Source organism: Lonchura striata, chromosome 31, assembly GCF_046129695.1.
Source record: "Lonchura striata isolate bLonStr1 chromosome 31, bLonStr1.mat, whole genome shotgun sequence".
Taxonomy (NCBI): domain Eukaryota; kingdom Metazoa; phylum Chordata; class Aves; order Passeriformes; family Estrildidae; genus Lonchura; species Lonchura striata.
In genome coordinates, this window is record NC_134633.1 from 5,387,368 (window position 1) to 5,404,471 (window position 17,104).

The 17,104-nt window shown below is 62.7% G+C and overlaps 1 protein-coding gene and 2 long non-coding RNA genes across 4 annotated transcripts; all 3 read right to left on the minus strand.

Moving 5' to 3' along the window:
* Positions 1 to 501: 501 nt before the first annotated feature.
* On the minus strand, positions 502 to 2,216 carry LOC144247702 (uncharacterized). The gene is made up of 3 exons (XR_013341271.1): positions 2,042 to 2,216; positions 1,811 to 1,860; positions 502 to 645 (listed from the first exon to the last, which is right to left on the minus strand). It is a non-coding gene; the product is annotated as an uncharacterized LOC144247702 (long non-coding RNA).
* Positions 2,217 to 2,700: 484 nt separating this feature from the next.
* LOC144247703 (uncharacterized) lies at positions 2,701 to 5,315 on the minus strand. 2 transcript variants are annotated; one of them, XR_013341272.1, is made up of 3 exons: positions 4,998 to 5,315; positions 4,600 to 4,770; positions 2,701 to 3,646 (listed from the first exon to the last, which is right to left on the minus strand). It is a non-coding gene; the product is annotated as an uncharacterized LOC144247703 (long non-coding RNA). The 2 variants fall into 2 exon arrangements; XR_013341273.1 differs by lacking the exon at positions 4,998 to 5,315 and having other exon boundaries at positions 4,600 to 4,791.
* A 2,049-nt stretch (positions 5,316 to 7,364) lies between these two features.
* On the minus strand, positions 7,365 to 13,465 carry SAMD4B (sterile alpha motif domain containing 4B). Its single transcript, XM_077789133.1, has 12 exons — positions 13,265 to 13,465; positions 12,490 to 12,903; positions 11,826 to 12,086; positions 11,639 to 11,748; positions 11,276 to 11,362; positions 10,482 to 10,701; positions 9,881 to 9,966; positions 9,675 to 9,796; positions 9,003 to 9,192; positions 8,295 to 8,403; positions 7,709 to 7,792; positions 7,365 to 7,400 (listed from the first exon to the last, which is right to left on the minus strand). The coding sequence occupies exons 1-12, from the start codon at positions 13,458 to 13,460 to the stop codon at positions 7,372 to 7,374; spliced, it is 1,908 nt and encodes a 635-aa protein (XP_077645259.1). The 5' UTR covers positions 13,461 to 13,465; the 3' UTR covers positions 7,365 to 7,371.
* Between the last annotated feature and the right edge of the window lie 3,639 nt (positions 13,466 to 17,104).

Consider the following 17,104-nt stretch of genomic DNA (forward strand, 5'->3'; position numbering starts at 1 on the left):
TCCCACGTTTCCTTTTGCTTCCTCAATGTCAAATCCTCACTGGATTTCCCTCATCTTGCATCTCCCACCCCCAAGTACTCAGGGATTTTTTTTCATGCCGAATACCTGTTTTAATCTGACAGTACAAAGCTTCGGCTTGATTTTTTCTGTGCTGGATTTCTCCTTGGGAAATCTGCCACCATATAACCCTAACCACAACCACTTTGCTTTGCTCAGAATTCACCACCTTCAGACCAGCATCATGGCACCTTACCCACTGGCCCTCCACTGGCACCTTCCCAAAGCATTCCAGTAATGCTCCACATTTTCAGTGGGCATCCTGTCTCGCCCTCATCCTGACCCTAAAAATACACCAAGGAATTCTAAAATAGCCATTAGGAAGGTATAACAATTCTCTAAAAGATGCCAGAGAAAGCCTTCAAAAATCCCCTAATAGCCCTGCAAATAAAAACACTCAAGGAAGCCTGCTCTGCCTCCAAACCCCTTCCTGTTGCCCTCTAGCCCACAGATGTCATCCCTACCTTTTCGCAGCGGGTCCTGTTGTCCTCTGAGGGTTCTGGCGTTGTCCTGGTGCGAGGGTCGCTGCCCTGTCCCACTGGGAGGCTTCCGGTGTGGTCTCGCTGTCAGGCTTGCTGTGCTGTGCTGCTGTTGTTAGGGGTGAAAAGGGAAAAGGCTGCTTAGGGTGAGGTTAGGGCTGGGTGAGGGGTGCTGCACCTGTACCCTAACTTGCCTCCTAAGCTGTACGCTGTAGCCCTGATCCCCACTGGACTGTCCAGCCCTCAGACCCTCTCCCTTCACCCCTGACCCCTCCCTCAGCCCCCCAGCCCTCAGGCTCTGGCTGTCACCCTCGAACCCCCCTTTGCCCCTCAAGCCCCCTCTCCTCTGCTCCTCAGCCCCCAGCTTCTCTGTGTCACCCTCCAGCTGCCCCTGCCCCCCTCAGCATCTCTCTGTGTCACCCACTGTCCCCTCCCCTGTTCCTCCCTCAGCTCCCAGCCTCTGTCACCCTCAAGCTGTCCCTCAGCCTCTATGCCATGAAAAGACCCTAAAAAACCCACAAAAATGCCCTAAAAAAACCCTCATCTTCAAAATGTCTTAAAACCCCGACAAAAACATGAAAATAGCCTCAGAATGCCCTTAAAATACAATAAAAATACTCTACTTTAAAAAGCCCCTAAAACACCCCTAAAAACCCCCAAAGAACGTTTAAAAAATATCTCTAAATATTCCTAGAAGAGCTCTAAAAATAGCCCCAAAATCCTTAAAACACATTGATGAGACCCTAAAGAAACACCGCAGCGAGGGAGGCTGGAAGATGCGAAGCCGCGCTCCCGGCCCCGGGCGCAGCGCGGCTCCGGCAGGAAAGCGGCTCCTCCGGCAGGAAGAAGCGGCGCCAGGCCAGGAGACCCCCGCCCGCTGCCCCCGGCCCGGCGGGGCCGGCACCGGGCCCGGGGGGCCCCGGCGGCGCCCGAGCCCCGCGCCCGGAGCGGACAGAGCGGCGGCACCGGCGCGGCGCCCGCGCCGCCTCCCCCGCCCGCCGGCCCGGCCAAAGCTCCGCTCGGCTCCGCACGGCTCGCACCGGCGCGGCTCCGGCGGGCCCGCGGCAGCCCAGCCGCGCCCAGCTCCCCTTCCGCCCCGGCCAGCCCCGGCACTTCCGGCAGGGCTCCGCGCCGCACCCTTCGCTGCCGGGCCGGGGGCAGAAGAAGCGCCCCGAATGCAGCGGCACAGCCCGATCCCCGCCCTGCCAGCGCTGCCACGGCTGCAGCTCCCTTCCTCTGAAGCCCCGACACTGATGCCACGCTCCGGCGCTCACCTCACCCTAACAAGGGAAAAGAAATGTAGGCTTCCCTTCAATCGTGTCCCCTAGAAGAGAAGAAAAGAAGCAGCTTTCCTCAAATGATGGCAAAAGGGAGAATTTTACCTCAATCCAAACCCCTTAAAAGGTGGGACCACAGGACTGCCCCCTCCAATTCAACCCCAGGATGACGAAATTTCAAAGGGAAAGGAGAAAAGTCCCCGCTATAAAGGCACAGCACCGGCTCACCTGCTTGGCTGCTGCTTCTCGGCACAAAGGTTTGTCCCTGGGCTCCTCCTTTGAGCAATGCTCCACGTATCCAAGTGTGTATCCAGGTGATCCCCCGGACCCTGTCCAAAGCGCCCACCGTCCTTCCAGGAGACAGCCCCGCGAGCCCCCCACAAACTCCTCTTCTCCAGCAGCTCTGTGCAAAACCTGGCTGAGGCAAAGCCTCACCCTTAAATAACCTCCCCCCGGCAGGACACACCCCTCCTCCTCATCAACTTAACAGCTCGCACCTGCTGCTGTTGCCACTCTCCAACAGCGTCTCTTGGTCTCTCCCTCTCCAGCACACAGCCCACTTCTCACAGACACAGATCCAACAGAAATCTGCTACAGGTGTTGGCTTTTCTTAATCCACCTGGTTACATGATTAAAACACATACATGCATTGATGGTCATTGAGAGAAAGCTTTCCCCTGGAGAAAACAGTCCTTTTGCCGGCACACTTTGATACACCTTCGGAAAAAGCAGAATCTGCACCAACTCCTAAGACCCCTGCCGAGGAACCCAGCCCTGCCTGGGACACCCAAAGCAGCAGACCTTGAAAAAGGAGGGGAAAAGTCAAGCTTGGAGTGGAAAAAGAGGATAGAACTACAGCAGCCTTTAAAAATGCCTGCACAGAGCAATAGTGGGAACCAGACACATTTATTCTTTCCTTGCTTTCTGTGATGACATAAATAGGAAGTAAGAACACGTTAAACAAAAGGCAGAGCTAGGATTTTACAGGTCTTCATTTTGGCAGGCTGCATGACAAACACCTCTTCCAGGACTGCGATGCCTTTTGGGGAATGGCAGAGAACGGAGGCAAAAGGTGCCGGGAGCCCTTTCTGTTCCCTTCAGCCCCTGCAGCCCCTCCGGTGCTTTCAGGGCACTCTCTTGGTTCGTTCCTAGAGAAAAAGGCTAGGGCATGATTTTCAAAACTACTGCCCGTCCCCAGTCAGAGTTTCCTACATTCCTGGGTACAAATGAGTGGATGGAGGGAGTGGATGGATGCTGTCCAGCAGTGTCCCCAGGGGCATCTGGAGTGTTCACACTGCTGAGCTGAGAAAAACTCACCAAACCCAGCCCAGGGGCCTGTGATCCTCCACCCACCCGGGGGAACTCCGGTCGCTGTAAACAGAGGCCACAGCGCACACCAGGCTCTGCTGTGCCCGGTGAGGAGTCTCTGTATGAGCCCTGAGCCCTGGCATCGCCTCCCAAACACCACAGAGACCTCTTGTGCCATCAGAGAAAAGCCCTGGAGCAAACGTGTGTCCCCAGCACGATCAACAAGAGATGCAGAATTACCTCCTCAATAAAAACACTGTTTCTGATGGAAATGTTACCTCTGTCAACTGTGAGGATTTTATAGGAATACTGGCTCAAGAATTCAGTGACTTCAGGGATTCCATACCACAGGTTCCTGGGACTGCTTGGGCATCCAGAGCCTATAGTATTGGTTAAACTGGTAGAGCTGAGGATACTTATCAGCTTTGTCACAGAGCTGGAACGTCACACAGGGAGCAAGGGGTTCTCTCAGAGAGTGCAGGAGGCCAGTGAAAACAGCACCAAGGTCCTCCACGACGTCTGCTCCTAGAAAAGCCAAATAAATTAAACTATTGACATGAGCACGGACACTGGGGCAACCTTCCTTACTTTGGGCCTTGCCAGCAGCCCACAGAGCCTCACGCAGAAAAGAACTGATCGAGATCAAAAAGTGTTCCTAGTGACCTAGACAGGTGCTCCTGGCCGCTGAGGTACCTGAAAAACCCTCCAGACATTATCAGCTCTTGCTTAAGCAAATAATCCACCTTCACCGTGTTGTGCCAAAAACACGCCCGGCCCTTAACAGGGAGAGACCCTGCCAGGCACCGCCTCAGAGAAGAACCGAGCTGTACTGGGGGGACACACCCAGCCAACGTGTACGAGTTAAACAGAATTTTCTCTCAGAACTGGGACTTTCAGCACCCCCCAGGTGCTACTCGACTGCCACATACACACAGAGGGCTTCGTGAGGTGCTCTGGGGTTGGCCAGTCCTGCTCCAAGCCCTGCTGATGCCCCGGTGGTTTTAAGGATGTCCTCAAGGAGGTGGTAGAACCTCACAGTGTTTGCCCCTGGAGCTTAATTTCTGAAGTTTTCCTTGGGAAACGCACCCACTTCCTACTTAACAAGGCAGTCCCCTCTCCCTGCTCTCAGGAAGAGCTGCCCACAGGCACGGGAACCACCTTCCTCTCCTGATCGCCACGCTCTGCCCTTAAAACGCTGTTACTGAGGCCAGCTACTTCCACACCAAGACTGTCCATGCAGGGACAGTGTCCCTTCTCTTCAGGGTCAGGGAAAAAGGGCAGAAGCACCTACAGAGCTTCAATGCCCCTCCTGAGCACAAAGCACCGTGAATCTGCACCTCCTGCTGCTTGCAGGGAAGATAATAAAATGTCTCAAGGTAAAAAATGGTAAATGGTAAAAAATTATTACAAGAGGGTAGAAATGATGCCACTTTCACTCCACTGCTAGAAATGACACATAAAACAAAAAAAACCTGTACCTGTTCCGTTTTCAGACTGAAACAACAGCATATTCCTGGCTGCTAATGCAGCAGGGACAACAGCACTGAAGGGAAATGTTTGGATAATCACGTCTTCATTTAAAGAGAACCCAATTCCTTCATCTAAGCCATCACTGCCCTCCATCAGAACAGCCAGCACATCCACGACATCTAATAAGCGAAGGAAAAAATGTAAGCAGAAGATCCAGACTAACTGGGAAAACAACAGAGGTAGAATGCAACATTCCAGGAACACAAGGTAGCTTTTTAGTCACAAAAAAATGAAAAAAAAAAAAAAACACCCAAAAAAACTAAAAAAAAAAAAAACCCAAAAACCCCCAAAGGCACATTTGCCAGGCAATACAATGTTAAGGGCAGCACAAAAATCCCAGCTGTACTTCACTCTGCCTTTCAAAGCTGCTGTCCAGCACAGGTTGCCCACAGAAGCTGTGGCTGCCCCCGGATCCCTGGAAGTGTCCAAGGCCAGGCTGGACAGGGCTTGGAGAACCCTGGCATGGTGGAAGGTGTCCCTGCCCATGGCAGGGGTGGAACGGGACGAGCTTTAAATAAAGGTGCCTTCCCATCCAAACCCTTCTGGGATTCCACGATTCTGTGAGCAGCCCCAGGCAGAAGGGCTAAATTTCCATTGTGGTTCGAAAATGCTGCTGCAAGAACACGAAGAGAGATTTCAAATACTGTTCAAGTGGCACAACCACATCAAAAATTACCTGACCCTAACCCTAACCCTGACCCTAACCCTAACCCCTAACCCTAACCCTAACCCCTAACCCTAACCCTAACCCTTTTGGGAGTCCCGAGTAGAATTTTGGGGGTCCTGGGGGGAGTTTTGGATTCTTGAAGGGAATTTTGAGGGTGTCGGGGTGTTTTTGGGGTCCTAGGTGGAATTTCAGGTGTTCTGGCGATAATTTTGGGGGCCCCAGGTGAATTTCGGGGTCCCGGGGTTTTTTTTGGTGGTCTCGGGGCTGTTTCTGGGGGATCCCGCTGGGTATTTTTGGGGGTCCCGGGAGTGTTTCTGGGGTCCCCCCTCACCAGTCTCTGGCCGGTTCCACTCCCCGGTTCCCGGTCAGCGCCAGCGCCTTCGCCCTGCGGGACCGGAGGGCTCCCGGTTATTTTTGGGGGGGGTCCCGGGAGGGTTCTGAGGGGTCCCGGACAGCGGCCGGCGAGGGACAAAAAGGCACCAAGCGTTCTGGTACAGACGGCGGCTGGTGAGGGACAAATATCTTCAAAGCGTTCTGGTACGGACGGCGGCAGCCCCCCATCATTCACAGACACTGCCCCGCTCGCTGCTCGCTGCCGCCCTCGCCCCTCCCGCCCCGTCTTGGCAGTTTTGGGGTCTCGCTGGCTGCGGGGCTGCAGTACCGCCCTCTGTCCACAAGGGGGCAGCACTTGTCAAGCGAGTCCGCGACAAGATGGCGGCCCGTGGGGCCCTTGATGGTGACAGGCGTTTCTGCTGATGCCTGTCGGCTCCCGCCAAAAACCCGCACGCTCGCGGCGCTGCTGACCCCACAGCCCGTGTGCACGGCACCGGACCCGCCGCGGAAAACCCCGTCGCGGGGCGTCGGCGGTGCGGGCAATTCAGGCAGTGTAAAAAACAGACACGGGTCCTCGAATTTCAACGTCCTCGTTTTCGCACCCTCTCGAGAAGGTCAAGAGAGTCCGCGCCACGCCACTCCCAAGATGGCGGCCGCGGGCGGCGGGCTGCAGTGCCGCTCTCTGCCCACAAGGAGGCAGCACTGCGCCGTCAGCAGCAAATGCCCCAAAGCATCCGCGCGGACAAGAACGGAACAAAAAACCTGCCTCCGACCCGATAGGAACCGAAAGAAAAAACCTTTCCAATTGCATTTCAATCTATTTTATTTTTATATTTTTCAAATCGCCCACTGGCTACCCAAAACCACTCCCTGGGCACCCCAAACTCCCCCCTGGGCACCCAAACCCCACCCTGGACACCCCAAATCCCCCCCGAGACCCCAAATCTTCCACTGTCCACCCCAAACCCCTCCCTGGGCACCCCAAACCCCCCCCGGACACCCCAAAGCCCCCCTGGACACCCCAAAATCCCACCCCACGCCCCCCGGACCCGTTTTGGGGGAAAAAAGCAGCGTCTCGGGGCGGTTTTTGTGTTTAATAAGGTCAATGGTTACCAGCCATATCATAACAAAAGGATTCATAATAAAATGTATCTAAAATAACGATTTTTGTCTTTCTATTTCAGGGCCGCAGCGCTACAAAGGGGGTGGGGTAGGGCGGGGGGAGGGGCTGTACCGAGGGGGGGGCGGGGGCACCCCCACCCCGGAGGGGGGAGGGGGTGGGGCGGTGTTGTACCTAAATTTGGGGTGGGTGTCCCCCCCCTCCCCCACCCCGCGGGGGCCAGGACAGAAATAATTAATTAATAATAATACAATAAAGAGAAAAAAAAAAAAAAGGAAAAAAAAAAAAACAACGAAAAAGAGGAAATAAAATCCGCAAATCCCCCAAATCCTGGGATTTTTAAAAACGGATGAAACAAACCCCTCCCACTGCTCCCCCCCCCAAAAAAGCCCCCCTGTAGTGTCATGGCCCCCCCACCCCGCGAGGTCATCGGCCAGGGGGCCCCCGCCCTCACCGAGGACCCCCAAAACCCCCAGTGTGGTGGGGGGGGGTCTGCCCCTCCCCTGGTGCTTTGGGGACCCCCAGGGGGGTTGGGGGCAGGAAGGGGGAGGGGGGGTTAAGGAGGTGCCCCCCCAGTTTGGGGAGGGGGCGGCGGCGCCATCAGATGGTGGAGGTTTTGTCTGTGCCGTCTGTGGGGGGGAAAAAGGGGGGGGTCAGGGGGTCCCCGAAACCCCCTCAACTCCCCCTGGGTCCCCAAAAGCCCCGATCCGGGGACCCCCAAGTTCCTGCCCCGCCCCGCTACCCGCCCCAGCCCCTCCCAGCTCCCCCCCACGTCCCCAATGTCCCCCCACGTCCCCAATGTCCCCCCATGTCCCCCCACGTCCCCAATGTCCCCCAATGTCCCCCCATGTCCTGCCAATGTCCCCCCATGTCCCCCCCATCCCCAAAGTCCCCCCAGTGTCCCCAATGTCCCCCCCTGTCCCCTGTCCCCCCGCACCCCCCAGCGCGTGCTCGGTCATGCTCAGGCACAGCGACTCCAGCGTGGGGTTGATCTCCAGGTCCGTCCCGGGGGGGGGACACTCTGGGGGGGGGAAAAACACAAAAAAAGGGTCAGGGGGGGCGTCCCCAAAACCAAACCCCCCCACCCCAAAACACCCCCCGCCATCCCCAGCCCCCCGCCTCATTTTGGGGGCTCTCTCCCCATTTTGGGGTCTCCGTCCCCATTGTCGGGGACCCTCTCCTCGTCTCCCCTCTCCCCATTCTTGGGGTGCTCCTCCCTATCCACCCCCACCCCACAGAAACAATCTCAGGGGCTTTTCCCCAATTTTGGGCCCCCCACCCCCCATTTCTGCCCCCCTACCCCATTTCTGGCCCCCACTGCCCATTTTTGGGTCTTTCCCCCCACTTGAGGCCTCCCACCCCCCATTTTTGGGTCCCCACCCCATTTTTAGGCCCCTCACTCCCATTTCGGGCCCCCTGCCCTCCATTTTGGGCCCTGCCCTCCATTTCTGCCCCCCCCGCACTCTCCATTTCTGGGACCCCTTCCCCATTTTTGGGACCCGCACCCCATTTCTGCCCCCTACCCTGGGGGAAGGCGAGCAGGGCCGAGCTGTGCACGGGCAGCGAGTGCGTTCTCTGCACGGCCCCGCGGCTCCCGGGGGACCCCCCCGGGCCCCCCCCGAACCAAAGGCTCTGGGGGGGCAGCCGGGGGGTCACCGGGGGGGCATCACCCCCCGGCTGGGGGGACACCCCTCAAAATAGGTCTCTGGGAGGAGAGGGAGATCCCCCCTCCCCGCCCCAAGCTGAGTAAAAACCAGCAGGGACAGGGAGATGTGCCCCCTCCCCAGAATAACTCCAAAATCACCCCCCAAAATCCTCCCCAAAGCTGCCCCAAAATCCCACCCAAAACCTCACTTCCTCCCCAAAATCCTCCTCAAAATCCACCCCCAAATCCTCCTCAAAACACCCCCCAAATCCTCCCCAAAATCCTCCTCAAAATCCCCAAATCCTCCCCAAAATTCCCCCCCAAATCCCCATCTCCCCCCCAAAATCCCTCCAAAATCCCCATTTCTCCCCAAAATCCCCCATTCACTCAAAATCCTTCCCCTGGCCTCCCCAAAACCCCATTTCCCCCCCAAAATCCCTCCAAAATCCCAGTTTCCCCCCCAAAATCCCCCAAAAATCCCCATTTCCCCCCCTAAATCCCCCAAAAATCCCCATTTCCCCCCCAAAATCCCCCCAAGATCCCCACTTCCCCCCAAAAATCCCCCCCAAAATCTCCCCGGACCCACCTGCCGTCCCTGTGTGCCCAAGGGGGGGGCGCCGAGGGGGGGTCTGGGGGCCCCCCCGGGGGGTCCCAGAAGCCCCAGGCGGGCGGGGGGGGGCAGGGCCCGGGGGGGCAGGACGAAGGGGCGGCCCCCCCCCCGCCGCCCCCCCCCCACAGAGCCAGCTATGGGGAGAGAGTTGGAGCCAAAGGCCCAGCTGGGGGGGAGAGGGAAAACGGGGGGAGTCAGGGGGGGCTGAGACCCCCAAACACCCCCCCAGAACAAAAACCACCCCCCCAAATAGGGGAGAAAGGGAAATTGGGAATTTGGGGGAGGGGGGGGAAATCCCTTTGACCCCCCCCAAATCAATGTGGGAGGAAAAAACAGCTGGAGAGAAGAGAAATCCCCCAAACTGCCCCAAATCGCCCCAAATCTCAACGCCCTAAGCCCCTCCAAACTGCAGATTGAGCACAACCCATGCAGGGGGAGAGGCTCAGACCCCCCTCCAAAAAAAAAATTGGGGTGGGATGGGGGGGGGGGATTGAACATTTTGGGAGTTTTGGGAGGAAGGTCGGGACCCCAAGCAGCCCCCAAATCCTGCACAGGATGGAAATGGGGTTTTGAGGGGGGGCAGCAGCAACGGGGGGGGTCTCCACCAGCACAGGGGGGGTCCAGCAGCACGGGGCCCCCCCAAGGTACCTTTTGGGGGGCCGGTATCCGGGGGGGCCATCCAGGGGCCCCTTCTTGGGGAAGGCGCGGAGCAGCTTCAGCACCTGCTGCTTCCAGGACTGGAGCCGCTTCTTCTGCGTCTCCGTGAACGCCTGGGGGGGCCCGGGGGGTCACGGGGGGGTCCCCGGGGTTTGGTGGGGACACAGAGACCCCCCAGGACCCCCACCCGAGGGTACCTCGTGGCTCAGGCACTTCTCGAGCAGCTGGAGGTAACTGGTGATGTTCTCCTCGTCCGGCCGCGACACCAGGAGCTGGGTGCACACTGCGGGGGGGGTCAGGGCCTAAAACCCCCCAAAACCTCCCAAAAACCCCCAAAATCCCACCCCAAATCCCTGAGATACACCCTGCAGCTGGGTGCACACTGCGGGGGGGTCAGGGGCCTAAACCCCCCCAAAGCCTCCCAAAAACCCCCAAAATCCCACCCCAAATCCCTGAGATACACCCTGGAGCTGGGTGCACACTGCAGGGGGGTCAGGGGGCCCAAACCCCCCCCAAAGGGCCCAAAATCCAGCCAAATCCCACCCCAAACCCCTGGGAGCTGTGGGGGAGTCAGAGGGCCCTAAAACCCCCCCAAACCCCCCAAAATCCCCCCCAGACCCCACCCCAAAACCTCCAGGAGCTGTGGGGGGGGGGGGGCGGTTAGGGGACCCCAACCCCCCCCCCCCCAACCCCAAACTACCCTGGGACACCCCCAAATCCCTCCCCAAACCCCCCCAGGACCCCCCCCAGAACCCCCCCTCCCCAAGCCTGCCCCCGTTTTTGGGGCTGGGGGCTCACCCTTGCCCATGACGCGCGTGAACTGCCCCGGGATGTCCCCGTCAGGCACCGGGGCCGCGGGGGGCTCGGCCTCGGGGGCCGGGGGGGCCGCGAAGGCCTCGGGGGGGGCCCCGTCGGGGGGCCCGGGGGGCGGGGGGGGCCGGAAGGCCTTGATGGGGGTGGCCAGGATCTGCTGCAGCTCCTGCAGCGCCGTCCACAGGTTGCCCCCCTCAAGGATGTCCTGGTTTGGGGGGGACATGGGGGGGGTCGTCAGGGACACGGCCACCCCCCCGGCAGGGCTGGGGACACCGAGACATCGGGAACCGTCCCCCCCCAGCCCTGGGGACATCAGGGACCCCCTGGACCGTAACTGGGGACACTGGGAACACTGGGAACCAGCCCTGGGGACCCCCCGGACCACAACTGGGGACACTGGGGACACTGGGAACCAGCCCTGGGGACACTGGGGACCCCCTGGACCACAACTGGGGACACTGGGGACACTGAGAACCATCCACCGCACATCCCTGGGGACATCAGGGACCCCTGAACCATAACTGGGAACACCGGGGACCCCCTGGACCAGCCCTGGGGACACCAGGATCCACCCCCCCTGCCCCAGCCCTGGGGACACGGGACCCCCTGAACGAACCCAGGGGACACCTGGGAACTCACCCTGGAGCCACCACGGGGGTCTGGGGACATCAGGGACCCCCTCCAGGAGCCCTGGGGACCCCCAGTGCTCTCCCAGTCCCTCCCACTGTTCTCCCAGTGCCCCCAGTGCCCTCCCAGTCCCTCCCAGTGCTCCCAGTGACCTTCTCCAGCGCCCTGAGGACACTCTGCCGCTCCCGCAGCTTTTGGATGCTCAGGGCGATCTTGTGCCGGGCACCCTTGGTGACGTTCTGGGGGGGACAGGGGTGTCACACACCTGTGGCAGGTGCCGTACGCCTTTTGGGGGTGTCACACACACCTTTTGGGGGGTATCCTGCACCTGTGGCAGGTGCTACGCACCTTTTGGAGGGTGTCACCTTTTGGGGGGTGTCACACACCTCCGGGGAACACTGGGGACACCCTCTGGGAAGATCGGGGGTGCTGCCAACCGCTCCCCACCATCCCCGGTGACACTGGGGACATCGTGAGCCCCTCTAGGGACGCCCCCAGCCCCCTCCCAGTCCCACCTGGGACTCCAGGTGGTGCTCAGTCAGCGTCATCATCTCCTCGTAGCTCATCTGCGCGAACAGCGCCGCGTACTTGTGCAGCCGCAGGCTCTTCAGCCACGAGGGGACATCTGGGGGGTGGGAAAGGGCTGTGTGAGGTGACAGCTGCCCCCCAAACCCCCCAAACCCCCCGGAGCCCCCCACCCACCCTTCATGCCGCTGCCGTCCTCCTGGAAAGAGTTGCGCCCGCCGGGCTCCTCGGTGTGCTCGCTGCCCGACGAGGCCACGCTGCTCTGCGGGGACAGCGGCGCGTGCTCCCCGAAGGCCGCTGTGGGTCCCCGGGGGGCTGTGAGGGGCTCCTCAGGACCCCCCGGCCCTGCCCAGTCGCCGCCTGGGCTGGGCTGGGCGCCACCGGGCGCCAGGGCCAGCGAGCGCTTCAAGGGGCTGGGGTGCAGCTGGCACGGCAGGGCTGGGGGCACGGGGACGGTGTCGGTGTGGGGGGCACAGCAGAGCGCTCCTCATGTCCCCCTGCAGCCCCCAGCCCCTTTTCCCAGCGCCCCCGTGCCCTCCGGGGTCCCTCTGGCTCCCAGCCCCTTCCCCTCATTTGACACTGTCCCCCCTTCCCAGCCCCTTCCCCTCCTTCCTCCTCCCTTTTCCCATTTTCCTGCCATTTTTCCCAGCTTCTCCTCCCTTTTCCCACATTTTTCCCCATTCCCTCACTTCACCTTTCCCCCGTTTTCCCCCCATTTTCCCCCATTCTCCCCATTTCTGCATCGTTTCACCTCCCTTTTCCCCCAGTTTTCCCCACATTTCTCCTCCCGTTTCCCCTCACTTCTCCCTTTCCCCCCGTTTTTCCCCATTTCCCCCGGTACCTCCGGAGCCCTGGAACGGGGGGTGCCCGTTCTCGCGCGGGGCCGTGCCCGGGGGGTGCTGCTCGGCCCAGGCCGCCCCGCCAGGCTCGGGGGGCTCGGGGGGCCACTCGTGGGCCGGGGGCCGGCGCTGGGGGGCCGGCGGCGGGGCCAGCCGCTCCTCCAGGTGGCCGAGCCACAGGGCAAGCGCGCTGCGGTCGTCGGCTGTGGTGGCGGGGTGGATGAGGGCGTAGGACAGCAGCTGCCGCGACTCCTCCACGCAGCGGTTGCTCTCGATGGCGTCGGCCAGCACCTTCTGCAGCCGCTTCATGTACTCAGCCTTGGCTGCCGCGTTGCCCGGCTGCAGCAGCGGCAGGTGGGCCAGCAGCAGGGCCACCGCCGCCTCGGCCGGCTCCTGCGGCCACTGCGAGATGGCCGCTGGGGACGGGGACACGGGCAGGGTCAGTGGGGACACACGGGGGGCAGCAGGGACAGCCCTGGATCTGCAGGGACACCCCTGGGTCCTCAGGGACACACAGGGGGCAGCCAGGACACACAGGGGTCTGCAGGGACAGCCCTGGGTCCGCCGGGACACAGGGACAGCGGGGCCACCCCAGCTCCGAGATGGGTACAGGGGACACACAGCCACCCCTGAGCCCCCAGACTTCACCCCTGGCAGGACACCAGGACCCCAGATCCCCGTGCAGCATCCCCGGAACCCGTGCAGGACCCCGGTACCACCCTGCGCACCCCCCCAAACCCCCCCAAGACCCCCCAGACACCCCAGGCAGGCGCTCACCGGCGCTGTTGGCCTCAGCCTCGAGCAGGTGGATGTCGGGGCAGTCGGCCAGCGAGTGCTCGAGGCAGAGCTGCAGGAAGCGCGCCTGGGTGCGGCTGACGCGCTTCAGCAGCGCCAGCAGCGCCACGGTCTGCTCGCACTCGCTCCAGCCGCGGAACCAGCCCGCCACGATGCCCACCTGGTCCCGGAACATCATGGCTGGGCTGGGGGCTCCGGAGGGGGGAGGGGGGGGAGGGGAGGCGACCCTGCCCCCCCCTCAGGTGGCGGGGGGGCCCCCCCGGGCCGGGCAGCGCATGGGGGGTGCGGGCGGGGGGTGCCGAGGGGCCCCCCCGGGCTGGGAGCGTGCGGGAGGGTCCGGAGGGTCCTGCGGAGAGAAGGCAGCGGGTCAGGGGTGGGGACACCCCAAAATGGGGACACCCCAAAATGGGGACACCCCCGGGAGGGGACACTGGGGAGGGGACACAGGATTGGGGACACCCCCGGGAGGGAACACCCGAGAGGGGACACCGGAATGGGGACAGCCGTAAGGACCCCCGGGACGGGACACCCCTCTCTCAGGCACACCGGACAGGCGGGGGACACACACAGCCGCTCTCCGGGGGGGACGGGGATCCCCGAAAGGCACCGGGGACCCCCCGAGAAAGGCCCCACCCCTCTCCCCCGAGCACCCTCCCGTACCGGGGGACAAGAGACCCCCAGAGGGAACCGGGACTAAACCGGGACCCACCGGGGCCCCTCCAGGTGACCGGGACCCCCGAAACCCACCGGGGACGGACCCCCGCTCCCACCCGCAGCGATCCCGGGTTCCAGCACCCCGCACGGCCGCGGGGGCTCCGCGGTGTCCCCGCCCCGGGCCCGGGGCTCCGCCGCCGCCGCCGCCGCTGTCCCGTCAGCGCGGGGCGGGGGGCGCGGGGGGCGCGCAGGCCGGGCGGGCCGGGGCCGGCCGCGGGCGCTCGGGGAGCCCCGGGGAGCCCGCGGGGGGCTGGCCCGGCGGTCCCGGCGGTCCCGGGCACCGCCCGCGGGGTCCCGGCGGCTCCCGGGGGTCGCGGCCGCCCCTCACTCACCGCCGCCGCCGCGCAACGTCAGCGCGCACCGCACGCACCCAGCGTCCTGCGTCACCGCGCCGCCGCCGGCCGGCCAATCACAGAGCGGAGCGCCGCGGGGAGGAACCGCGCGGCCCCGCCCACCGCGAAGGGCGGCCAATGGGAGAGCCCCGCGCAGGCGCGCGCGGAGGGGGCGGGGTCAGGGGTGAGCGCGGGGTTGGACACGCCCCCCGGCGGCTGGGCACGCCCCCTCCTCCTCCGCGCAACTGTCAATCACGGACGACACGCCCCTTTCTTTCTTTGGCCACGCCCCTGCCTCCTCGCGCTGTCCCCCAGTGTCCCCCAGTGTCTCCCAGTGCCCCCCAGTATCCCCCAGTGCCCCCCAGTGTTCCCCAGTGTCCCCCAGTGCCCTCCTAGTGTCCCTCAGTGTCCCCAGTATCCCCCAGTGTCCCCCCAGTGTCCTCCAGTATCCCCCAGTGCCCTCCCAGTATCCCCCAGTGCTCCTGGCCCTGTGTCCCCCAGTGCTCCCAGTGCGTGCCCAGTGCACCCCAGTGTCCCTGGTGTCCGTGTGTCTGTCCCTGTGTCCCTGGGTCCATTCGTGTCCCTGTGTGTGTCCCTCTGTCTGTCTGTCTCTCCGTGTGTCCGTCCCCGTGTCCGTGTGTCCATCCCCGTGTCCGTGTGTCCATCCCCGTGTCCGTATGTCCATCCCCGTGTCCGTGTGTCCATCTCCGTGTCCGTGTGTCCATCCCCGTGTCCGTGTGTCCAGCCCTATGTCTCTCTGTCAGTGTGTCCATCCCCATGTCCCTGTGTCCATGCCCGTGGCTGTGTGTCTGTCCGTCTGTCCGTGTGTGCATCCCCGTGTCCCTGTGTCCATCCCCGTGTCCGTCCGTCTGTCCGTCCGTCTGTCCGTGTGTCCATCCCCGTGTCCCCTTGTCCATCCCCGGGTCCGTCCGTCTGTCCGTCCATCTGTCCGTGTGTGCATCCCCGTGTCCCTGTGTCCATCCCCGTGTCCATCCCCGTGTCCGTCCGTCTGTCCGTCGGTCTGTCCGTGTGTCCATCCCCGTGTCCCCTTGTCCATCCCCGTGTCCGTCCGTCTGTCCGTCCGTCTGTCCGTGTGTCCATCCCCGTGTCCCCTTGTCCATCCCCGGGTCCGTCCGTCTGTCCGTCCGTCTGTCCGTGTGTGCATCCCCGTGTCCCTGTGTCCATCCCCGTGTCCATCCCCGTGTCCGTCCGTCTGTCCGTCCGTCTGTCCGTGTGTCAATCCCCGTGTCCATCCCCGGGTCCGTCCGTCTGTCCGTCCGTGTGTCCGTATGTCCATCCCCTTGTTCATCCCCGTGTCCATCCCCGTGTCCGTCCGTCTGTCCGTCCGTCTGTCCGTGTGTCCATCCCCATGTCCATCCCCGTGTCCGTCCCCGTGTCCGTCCGTCTGTCCGTCCGTCTGTCCGCGCTCCCGCCGCGGCCCCGCCCCGCGCGGCCCCGCCCCGGCCCCGCCCGGCCCCGCCCCGCCGGTTCTGCGGCTCCGAGCGGCGGCCGCGGCCTCACCGGGGCCTCACCGGGGCCTCACCGGGGCCTCTCCGGGGCCTCACCGGGGCGGCGGGTCCGGGGCTGCTCCGGGACCCCCGCACCCCAAGCCCGGCGGCCGCCCCCGGTGCCGTCCCGCGCCCGGGATCCATCCCCGGCTCCATCCCGGATCCATCCCGGATCCATCCCCGAATCCCGGATCCACCCCGGATCCATTCCCGGATCCATCCCCGAATCCCGGATCCGCCCCGGCTCCATCCCGGTCCCCATCCCCGCATCCCGGCTCCATCCCGCATCCCGCTCCCTCCATCCCGGCCCCCATCCCCGCATCCCGGTGTCCCCCCCGCCGCCATCCCGGTCCCCTCTCCCCTCCCCCGGTCCCATCCCGGTGATTCCCGACATCCCCCCCAACCCCCACCGCTCCTCCCCAGCCCCGGTGAAGCCGGGCCCGGTGCCCCCCGCCCCAATTCGCGTTTCCCCCCCCCTTTCCCGGTGCCCCCCCGATGCCCCCCCAGTAGGGCGAGGCCCGAGCCCCCCTCCCCCCCGGAGCAGCGATGGGAGCGTCCGTGGGCTGAGCCCCCCCAGGTACCGCCGGGGGGCCGGGAGGCACTGGGAGGCACTGGGGCTGGACTGGCCTGCACTGGGCTATACTGGGATGTACTGGGGCTGGACTGGCCTGCACTGGGCCATGCTGGGAAGCACTGGGAGGTACCGAGTCTGTGTTGGTCTGCATTGGGCCATGCTGGACTACACTAGGCCATACTGGGCTGTACTGGGATATACTGGGCTGTACTGCTCTGTACTGGATAATACTGGGCTGTGCTGGGCTGTACTGGGATATACTGGTTTGTACTAGTCTGTACTGGGCTGGGCAGTGTCTGTAATGGTCTGTGTGGAGATGTACTGGTTTGCACTGGGCTGTGTTTCATTGTACCGGCATGCAGTGGGCCATACTGGGCTATACTGGGCTATACTGGGCTGTGCTGGGCCATGCTGAAATGTACTGGGTTGTACTGGGCTATTCTGGGCCATACTGGGATGTACTGGGTTATACTGGGCTGTGCTGTCCTGTACTGGGTTATACTGGTCTGTACTGGCCCATATTGGGCTGTACTGGCCCATACTGGGCTGTGCTGTTCTGTACTGGTCCATACTGGGCTGTGCTGGGATGTACTGGGTTATACTAGGCTGTGCTGGGCCATGCTGGGATGTTCTGGTCTTTACTGGGTGATGCAGTACTGTACTGGTCTGTACTGGGCTGTGCTCTTCTGTACTG